At 40.7% G+C, this 10,548-nt stretch overlaps 1 protein-coding gene across 2 annotated transcripts; it reads right to left on the bottom strand.

The window, feature by feature from the left end:
- Positions 1-399: 399 nt before the first annotated feature.
- Positions 400-6,546, bottom strand: SNRPE (small nuclear ribonucleoprotein polypeptide E). 2 transcript variants are annotated; one of them, XM_012758891.2, is made up of 5 exons: positions 6,413-6,546; positions 5,903-5,929; positions 4,823-4,885; positions 3,311-3,389; positions 400-615 (listed from the first exon to the last, which is right to left on the bottom strand). In XM_012758891.2, the coding sequence occupies exons 1-5, from the start codon at positions 6,464-6,466 to the stop codon at positions 560-562; spliced, it is 279 nt and encodes a 92-aa protein (XP_012614345.1). In that variant the 5' UTR covers positions 6,467-6,546; the 3' UTR covers positions 400-559. The 2 variants fall into 2 exon arrangements, with proteins under 2 accessions (XP_012614345.1, XP_012614356.1); XM_012758902.2 differs by lacking the exon at positions 5,903-5,929 and having other exon boundaries at positions 6,431-6,546.
- Between the last annotated feature and the right edge of the window lie 4,002 nt (positions 6,547-10,548).

The following is a 10,548-nucleotide window of genomic DNA, read 5'->3' on the forward strand; positions in this document are numbered from 1 at the left end:
ATACTTCTCACATTCTGATCTTAGGGATAAAATTCACAAAGACCTCACAGTGACTCAGTGAGAGGGTTGAGCTAACACCGATCCTATTTAAAATGTCCCCAACCTATTTTGGTTAGAAACCCTAGTGTTCCAGTAGCCAGAAGCAGAACCTATGAAGACATGTATTAATGCAAAACCCTTGTTTGTTTCTGTGACCCTCCCCTTCTTTGCCAATAATGGAAGCTTACCTGCCAGGTAGAATTCCTACTCTTCGCCCCAAGAATCTACAGCTCCAAGGTCTGAGATAAGCATGTGCCGAGACAACTGCTACCCTTCCGAAAATGTTAAAATAAATACCAGCAGCTAATCATGCTACTGGGTGAAAGGTCTCTACCACTGGGTAGAAAGAAGCAACATAAATTTTTTAATAAAAACAATCACGCAGTATTTATTGTCATTTTGAAATAACATAAGGGTAATCAAAACAATATGAACAAATGTTTTAGAACTATAAGCCTAACAAGTACACCTAAAAGACCTGTATTGCCATCTCAACAATATCTCACTTCATTGATCATTTCTAGTTGGAGACACTTTGTAGCAGAGTGATATTATCTCCTTTTAGCATGATCCGACCTGTAACAAAACAAACAAACAAAAACACCCTATTAATAGCCACACCCTCGGATGTGTAATTATCTTTTAGCCTCAGAATTTTGTATCTAGTTTTTGAACACTATTGTGAAAATGCCTTCTCTCTCATGAAGATATGTGAACATTTTTAAGTGTCCATATATTGAAAGGCTTTCTGGCTCCATTAGAGTATATGTGACAATACCCTAATGAAGGCAGATGTTATTTTATGAAAAATACTGTTTCTACTAAGAAAACTGAATAGGCCTAACCCAACATTTCTCAATGCTGAGTTTGTTTTACTTACCACTGCCCAAGCTTATTTAAGAGAACACTTTTTTTTCAGAAATATGTATAAACATCTTTAAGAACACTGGTGTTCATTGGTAGAACAGTTGAAGAAATGTAAATCAACTCCAACAGTGATTAAAAATGGTTTACTTTCTCAGGCTTCTACAGATAAAATTAATCTATTCTACAAGATCAATACTACCATGGGAATTCAACACTTGGCAAACAATTTATAAATAAGATGACCTCAACAAGACTAAGTTTGCCCTTCCTGGCAACACATCTTTAAACTTAAAAAACTCAGGCTTTCAGTAAAATAGCCTAAGCAGGAAGAAGCATAACAAGACATCACATTACTTCTCAAAATCTACTTCCCACATATCTAGTATAGGTTCAAGAGAATCCTCAGGGTCCAGAAAACATACACTGAACGAACAGGGACCAAACAAAATGTGACTCATGCATTTATGGAGCATCTGGTCTTACGGGAGAGACACTGCTAAAATCATCCCTCTGATAAATGTTTAACTACAAACTCAGAGAGCACATCATACCCTGCCTTCCCCTACCCCACCCCCAGCAAAACCCAATTCAACTCTGGGCTTCTTAGAGGACATGATATTTGATCTTAGTTCTAAAGATACAGGGAATAACATAAACAAAGTTATACTGTGGGGTAAATGTGCAGATTCAAGGAACTAAAAAGAAGGTAAGTGTGGCTAAAGCTCTGAAAATGAGGCAGAGTAATACAAGACGAAGGGAGGGAGGTTAAGACCAGATCATGAAGGATCTTGCAGAATACATTAAAGATTTTTTTTTCATCCTAAGAGCAACAGGAAGTTCCTGATGAATTTCAAGAAAAGGGATGACATGGTCAGACTGGTGTTTTTAAGACAGAAGCCTAAAGAGCTGGAGGGGGCCGAGGTAGTTGCAGAGAAATCAGTTAGTGAATTAAAAAGAAATTGGTGCCACTCAGTATGGCAGGGAACACTAAAATAGCTCTAAACAATGTGAGTGGGAATTCAGTTTGGTTTCCGATATGCTAACTTTGAGGAGCCTCTGAAACATTCATGTAGAAATGTTGAATAGATTCAGAGGAGAGGGCTGGGCTACGGATATAAATTTGGGAATCAATACACCAGATGGTAACTGAAGCTGTAGTCTTGAGTACCTAGTTAGACAATACTTAATGAGAGGACAGCCTAGAACCAAGTCGTAAGCAACTCAAACATTTAATGGCTGGGTCTCAAATAATGAATATACAAAAGTCTGAAAAGAAATAATCACAAATGAAAACCCAATTGTAGTATCACAGAACTGTGATACTGTAAAATAACCTGGCACACAACTCCTAAAATCCTTAGATTCTCCAAAGTGATCTTTTGTATGCTGATGAGTTGGCTGATGGCCAGCAGCCCCTAGGTAGCTTCAGGATGGGGGCTGCCCACCTGGTCACCGGAAGGACCAAGGCATGATTAGAGAGTTGTGACTTTCAGCTCCACTCCCAACCTTGGGGGAGCAGAAAAGACTGAAGTTTAAGTCAATCACCAATGGCCAATGGTTTAATTAGTCATCCTCACGTAATGAAGCTTCCGTAAAAACCCAAAAGGACAATTCCCGGAGGTTGGCCAGCCTGAGAGGGCATGGAAACTCTGCACCCTTTCTCACATGCCTTGCTCTATGAATCTCTTCATTTTTATCATTTGTAACATCCTTTATAATAAACCAGTAAATGTGTTTCTCTGAGTTCCGTGAGCTGCTCTAGCAAATTAGTCAAACCCAGGAAAGGAGCTGAGGGAACCCCAATTTATAGCCAGTCAGATGCATAGGTAAAACCACCTGGAGCTTCTGGATGGTATGGGGGAGGAAGTCTCAGGGGAACGAGCCCTCAACCTGTGGGATCTGATGCTATCTCCAGGTAGAATTAGAGGACACCCAGCTGGTGTCAGCTGCAGAACTGATTGCCTGCTTAGTGTATAGGGAAAACACTGCCACACATCTGGTCACAGAAGTCTTCTGTGTTGATTATTACTGAGGGAGGGAAAACAAAAATCACCTTCTCCCTTCCAGTTCAGACAAGGAAACAAAGTGTCTTAAGGAGGGAGTGGCCAACAGTGCTAAATGCTGCTTAGAATTAAATAAAATGAGAACTAACACTGACCATTAGATTTAACACCATTAGCCTTTGGTGGTCACCTCTGGTGACCTTGGTGAGAGCTGTCTGGATGGTGAGAGCAGCAGAAGTAGAGCGAGGTGAAGAGTAGGTGGCAGAGGGTGACTTCAAAAGTGTTCTACTCCCCCAACTAATAACTTCTCAATGCAAACTAAGTTTAAACACAAAGTGAGCTGCAAGTCATTCAATTGTACAGGCGAATAAACATTTCTGTAAAACCATCTGTATTCTTACCCAGTTGTTTTCTTGACTTCGTTTTAGAATGAATCTCTTCTGCATCATCTAATACAAGGTTCATATACTCATCAAAACCCTAGAAAAATAAGCCAGTGGACTGTCATCTTCAAGTAAAATCATGTCCAAACCATTCTAAATGAGTATGCCTATCAAGACACAGAAATTACAACTTCTGAAATTCACCTCTACAGACCTTTTACCTGAAACACTGCGTCCTACTGAAACCTCTTTTTAAATAACAAAGAAAGCTAGAATGTAGTCCAAATTACTTCTTCAACCTTTTGGATTTAGGACTTCAATAGATATGCCAACAAACCATTCTCCCTTTCTTTTATAACCTGCCCAATATAGAATATGGGTGTACCTATAGGAATTACCTTCTACCACCGCACTCCCCATGTTCCACAAACACCATTACCATCACCTACTACACTTGTTTTCCAACTGGTAAATATGAGATTATTGATGGAATTTCTGGTATCTAAACGAAATATAAAAGTGTCCCAACATAATACCTCTAGTCATATTTTATCTTTCTTTAAAATATTACTGGGGGTATCCCGCTATCCTGGAAGTCTTGCTTAAGTGATCCTCAGCCTTTGGAGTAGCTGGGAATATAGGCATGTACTAGTACACCTGGCTCAAATGACTTTTATTTTTTTTTATTTTTTTTTTTATTTTGGCATATTATGGGGGTACAGATTTTAAGGTTTCAATAAATGCCCATTTCCTCCCCTCCCCCCAAAAGTCTGAGTCTCAATCATGACCATCCCCCAGATGGTGCACATCTCACTTGTTATGTTTGTATATACCCGCCCCCCTCCCCCCTCCCCCCTCCCCAATACCCTATTACTGTAGCACCTATGTGTCCACTTAGGTGCTACTCAGTTAATACCAGTTTGCTGGAGAATATATCTGGTGCTTGTTTTTCCATTCTTGGGATACTTCACTTAGTAGTATGGGTTCCAGCTCTAACCAGGAAAATATAAGATGTGCTATATCACCATTGTTTCTTAGAGCTGAATAGTACTCCATGGTATACATATACCACATTTTATTAATCCATTCTTGGATTGATGGGCACTTGGGCTGTTTCCACAGCCTTGCAATTATGAATTGTGCTGCTATAAACATTCGAGTGCAGGTGTCTTTTTTGTAGTGTCACTGGATCATTTGGGTAGATGCCCAGCAATGGGATTGCTGGATCAAATGGTAGATTCACTTGTATCACTTTAAGGTATCTCCATATTGCTTTCCACAGAGGTTGAACTAGTTTGCAGTCCCACCAGCAGTGTAGGATCAAATGACTTTTAAAAGTTAATTTTCCCTCTTTTTTGAATTACCTATTCCATATCAACTAGAACAATGAAAAAGCTAAATTAGTGGCCCTTGAAAAACATTCCCTGGGTTGGATCTTTGACTTTTTGTACATTGCTCTGGCTGACCATTTTCTGTGAAGTCTTTTTCTAGAACAAGCTGCTCTGAGATAGAAATAGCCTGGATACTCACAATGATACAGCCCTCTATCCGCATATTCACTTGCTCATAGAGCCACACCTGAATCCGGGATCTCTGAAATGGTCATGAAAATAGAGAATTTTTTAAAAAAGTAAACAAAATCAAGTAACTTTTGTCAAATAATAGAGAAATATGGCTCATAAAAAAAAAAACTTTTAATGAACATAAGACAAGAGCTTTAAGTCCACGCATGTCTAAGAATTGTTAACCAAGAATGGTTACTTGCCAAGAAATATTTTTATTTAATAAATGCCATATTGGAACTGTCCAAACTAATAATTTTTCTGTGATCTTAGGACTTAATGGTATTTCTTACTTCTAGTCTCAATACATTTAGAGTGAAAACTGATGACAGTATAGCACAAACCAGTAATTTCTAATGATCAAGGACTTGTTTCTTAACTCCTACAGCAAAATCCAGCTCCAGAACAGAAATTTCTCTAGGTTCTCAGTTTTCCATGTCACACACCTAGCAATCAATTCTGGTTGTTAAAAGTTATAATGGCTTGAAATTAATCTGTTTTTCAATTATGTTGTTTGTCCCACTCTAAAATTTAAGTTGCTAAAAACCTCCCCAGAGAAAAGCAGCTGCCACCAGGGTCTCACTCTACCTTCTTCCCCTCTTCCTTTTTTAGTGTCTTTTAAAATTCAAGTTTTCCCACAGGTAATAAATATACCACCTTTTCACATGGTTTAAGTTTATTGGGTTTTTCTTCCAATGTTTCATCTTAGAAGGTACAAACGTGAAAAGGTTCTAATGTTCTGGCCAAAATCACTACTAACAAAATACCAATGCTCAAAAACCATACCACGTCTGCAAAGACATACTTTCCGAAAACAATAATTCTGATTTTGCAAAGTAATGACAACACAATTCTTTGTACGCTTGGAGCTGGCATGAATACACACTATTTGAGCTTTCCCTCCATCTTTTCCCTTAATTATTCCTCCAATCTCTAGTTTCATCTATTTCTTTAAACTCTAGAACACAGTGATCAAAGAAGTTGACACAAATAACCAGATAAATTCGTTTTTTGCTTAAAATAGTCGCGAAACAATTAACTTACTTACATTTTGTAAGTATCTGAAGATGAGGTTCTGTACCACAGCGGTTAAGGAAAAAGTTTACAAGTAGCATAGACTCCGCTCCCTGAAACTTGCGAATCTACCCACATCTTTTATTTTCTGAACGGGAGATCTGGTGCCTACTCAACGAAAAGTGCCCAAATGGGCACTTACAAGGGGCCCCCCAGGAGCCCCCTTATTTTCCTGGAGTTTCCTTGTACCGACATCTTCCTCCTGCTCAAGACCGTTAACTCCCTTTTTCACTGAGTACCTAAAGTTGTCTTGCTTCCGCTCGTCCCCTCCATCCCTGCATTCCCGCCGCAGGGGTCTGCCCAAGCCCACCTCCCGCCCGTCACCGCGTCTTCCACTGCCCGCGCTTTCTCCCGGCCTGGGTCGCCCCGGGGGCTCATGGGATGTGGGTCCCTACTGCGCTCCCTCCGGCCGTCTCCCAGCCTGCGCCTTCGCACCCGACATTCTGGCCCGCACCGCCTGCTCCTGACATCCCGCGTAGGATACGATGGGCTGCACCATCACCTTCTGCACTTTCTGGCCCTGGCCTCGGTACGCCATGGCGGAAGCTCACAAAGACCACACCGACCCGCGCGCCACCTCCGAAAGCAACTTCCGGAAAAAAAGAACCGGAAGCGGAAGTGCATGGTGGCTACACGGAGACCTGGGCGGCTCCAGGAAAAGGCCTCTCTAGCCATGAAGTCGCTTTTCTCTGTGCTGCGTTAGCATCCGGGGGAGGCCAAATGAGGCTACGGCTCTTTGGAACCTGGGTGGATCCTGCAGCGACACCTGGAGGGAGGCGGAAGGAGGCGCCGAGGGGCTTCGGTGCGGCGGCCATTGAGGGCGGCATGCCGTGGTGTCTTCATTTTCTGAGTTGGCTTTAAGAGCCAAAATCATCTCACTGCGTGACTGTCTGTAAAATAACTTAATTTAGTGCTTTCCTTGAGGCCTACTGTGCTGGAATTTGGGCTTGATAGCAGCATCGTGGTGGAAAGGGCAGGACAGCAAGAATCCCAAACGCCAGGCCTTACCTGTAGCACTCAGCCGCGGGCAGTCTGAACTCCAAAGCCAGACGCTGTGGTTTGCTCCAGTTAACCGATTCGACTCTCATCAACCTTGTGAAGAATCATTGTCACGGTGGCAACTGAGGGTGGCGATTTAGCGTGAAGGCGCGGAAACTTGCTTGCTGAGCGCAGATCCAGCTCGCTCAGCCTCCCTGCGTCTTGGTTTAGTTCTTTCCAAAGTGGAGATGAACATGTACCTTCCTCAGGAGATAAAAGATTCAGTGCAATGATACTCTCCGTGTGTGTATATGTTAAAGCCTCGGTGTTCGAATGTGTCGTCCTTCCCCGGGTAGCACAGTAGTAAGTGCTGTGTTGAAATTCAGGTGTTCCTGACGCCAAAACCCACTTCCATTATGCCATGGCTTGTGGCCTGGCAGAAATTTCATTTAATTGGAAAGCCCATTTTATAGATGAGGAAACTGAAGCTCAAAATTGAAAAGACTTGCCTAAGGGAACATCGCTTAGGGCAAATGGCCGAATCAAAATGTTTAACTGAGGTCTTCTGTTTAATGGGCATAATATTAATGCTAGCCATCATAAAGATGCTGAGATGAAAGTGATTTATATATATATATATTTTTTTTTTCTTTTGTTTTTTTTTGAGACAAAGTCTTGCTTTGTTGCCTGGGCTAGAGTGAGTGCATGGGCCTAGCTCACAGCAACCTCAAACTCCTGGGTTCAGGCGATTCTCCTGCCTCAGCCTCCCGAGTAGCTGGGACTGCAGGCACAAGCCACCATGCCTGGCTAATTTTTTCTATTTTTGGTAGAGGTGGGGTCTCGCTCTTGCTTAAACTGGTCTTGAATTCCTGAGCTCAAGCCATCCACCGGCCTCGGTTTCCCAGAGTACTAGGATTGTTTTATTTATTTTTTTTGAGACAGAGTCTCCCTTTCTTTCCCAGGCTAGAGTGAGTGCTGTGGCGTCAGCCTAGCTCACAGCAACCTCAAACTCCTGGGCTCAAGCGATCCTTCTGCCTCAGCCTCCCGAGTAGCTGGGACTACAGGCATGCACCACCATGCCTGGCTAATTTTTTCTATATGTATTATTTGGCCATTTAATTTCTTTCTATTTTATAGTAGAGACGGGGTCTCGCTCTTGCTCAGGCTGGTTTCGAACTCCTGACCTCAAGCAATCCACCCGCCTTGGCCTCCCAGAGTGCTAGGATTACAGGCATGAGCCGCCAGGCCCGGCCGTTCATCATTTTTTAAAAGATCAATTTATACCTTAGTGAAGAATAGTTGACAGCTGAGCAAACATAAGGTAAGGCAGGGGTTCTATGAGAGTACCAAGTCATCTCATTTTAAGCCACACAAAGTCCAGCTGTAACAAACACCTCCAGGAAACCTTTCCTGACCAGTCTCAAACTCGTTGATTTCTCATTCGTTTGGTCTGTAAAGTCACCCACTTTATACTTTCACCTACTTACCTCCTGTTTTTTAATAGTATTAATATTTCCTCTCTAACTACTTCAAGGGCGGAGCTTTTGCTTATACTGCCCAGTAGGGTTTAATGATGGTTCAAGTTCATAATATTCTAATCTGAGCCTCTTCAAGGGGTGGGCGTCCAAAATACTTGTGGCAGTTAATGCCAATTTATTTTTCATATTTCCTCACAGTACCTTTTCTAAACTTCATCACCCTCGTTGAGCTCCCAACCCAAACTTTTTTTTCCTTTAAGACAGAGTCTCATTCTATTGCCCTGACTGGAGTGCATCATAGCTCACTGCAACCTCAACTCCTGGGCTCAAAGTATCCTGCCTCAGCCTCCCAAGCAGCTGAACTACAGGTGCATGCCACAGTTTTTCTTTTCTGTAGAGATGGGGCTTGGATATGTTGCTCAGGTTGGTCTTGAACTCCTGGGCTTGAGTGATCCTCCCACTTTGGCCTCCAAAAGTGCTAGGATTATAGGCGTGAGCCACTCCACCTAACCCAAACTTCATTAACCACATATACCTATCAGGTAAGGGTTCCTTCCATTTTGCTTCTCCTCTTCCCTAAAATTTTCTCCTACTCTTGAGTGTTCTTGATCCACCTAATTCCCTATCTGATATATCTATTCAACAAATAATAGGGTCTTTTTTTTCCTTTTCTTTTAATCCCAGGACAGATTATAGCAGTCTTTTTATTGATTATAGCAGAACTTGCAGATTATAGCAGTCTTTTTATAGTCCTTCTGCATCTTTTTCACAATCAGGTTTTGGCTCCATTTACCCCCTACTTATATTTAGCTCTGTGTAGACTGTTGCTTCAATTCTACCTTGAGGCCAAATTAGTTTAACACATTAATTGCCACGTGAGCCTGGGGCCTCACGAAGTATATGTACTCACAGGAGCCACTTGAAATGCTTTTCAAATTGCACAGAACTCACGCACAGAAAACAGTAACAAATTTTTTCATTAAATTAGAAAGGACCATTTTGTTTTCAAAGTTTTTATTCTATTTTCATAATAAAACACCATGGCCCCAAGGAAAAATTTTTTTTCTAATGTGGCAGTCAATGTGTTAAGATAAAAAAAAAACCAAGAACAGGCAATACCAAATTGTAATTCATTGCTTTTTGCTTATCACCATAGACTCTGACTCTGCAACACTTTAGCAGTTAAACCCAACCAAATCTAAACAGCTGAGTCATACGCCCACTCAGTAAAATCTGAATCCTAAATTAACTTTAATGTAAAATTAAATTCTGGATTATTCTTATTTAGGGTCATTATTTCTTTAGGCCCATTTTATTGTATATTGTTATGAAATGGTCAAGTATTTTCTTTGTACTTATGCACTAACATTTTGCAAATTCAAAAGAAAATGCAGATTGGAGATTTAATTATGCTGTCAAATGTCTGGGTTATGGGCACTTTCAAAGATTAAGCAGCTTCATCAAGTCAGATTTAAAAAAAGAACTCTTGAATCAAAAGTTCAATTTATCAAACCCAATGGTATGTAAGAATATATACTTTGAACACTGTGACCTAGAAACTACAGTGAAGGAATAAAGTAGTGATCTTTCAAGGTAGTGCAGGATTACTGTCAATGAGTATGTGAATTAAAGGCACATAAGTATTCAGTAACTGTTAGCTCCTTTAAAAGTGTTACCTCTTAAGCAGTTACAACTGGAGACCACGTATTTCCTGTTGCTAAACTGTCAAATTAAAACCAAATGTTTTAAGGAATTGCAGTTACTCTAGCAAAATGAAGTTACAGTTTTAGAAAAAGACCATAGAATTTTGATCAATATAAATCAAGCTTTGTTTTTGCAACTGTAATTATTAAACATCAGTCTTATGTCTGTGATAGTTTCAAAGACTGGTTGAGATGAAAACAAACATTCTATGTTCTGGCCACATGAAAGGATCTATTGTGATTTAGGGTTCAAGTCAGAACTCTAAGAATCATTCATATTGAGACAAAATATATGAATTATGAAACTATCTTGATATTTCTAGCTATGGCCAAATGGCAACATTTGGGCCCTTTTATTACTACTAAAATTGAAAACTGTCATTCAAAACTAAATATACCATTGTTTTGCTTTTTGTGAAAAGTTGATTCAACTTGTTGGGACTGCTTTTAGACTACTAATA

The sequence above is a fragment of the Microcebus murinus genome, chromosome 23 (assembly GCF_040939455.1).
Source record: "Microcebus murinus isolate Inina chromosome 23, M.murinus_Inina_mat1.0, whole genome shotgun sequence".
In the NCBI taxonomy this organism is placed as follows: Eukaryota; Metazoa; Chordata; class Mammalia; order Primates; family Cheirogaleidae; genus Microcebus; species Microcebus murinus.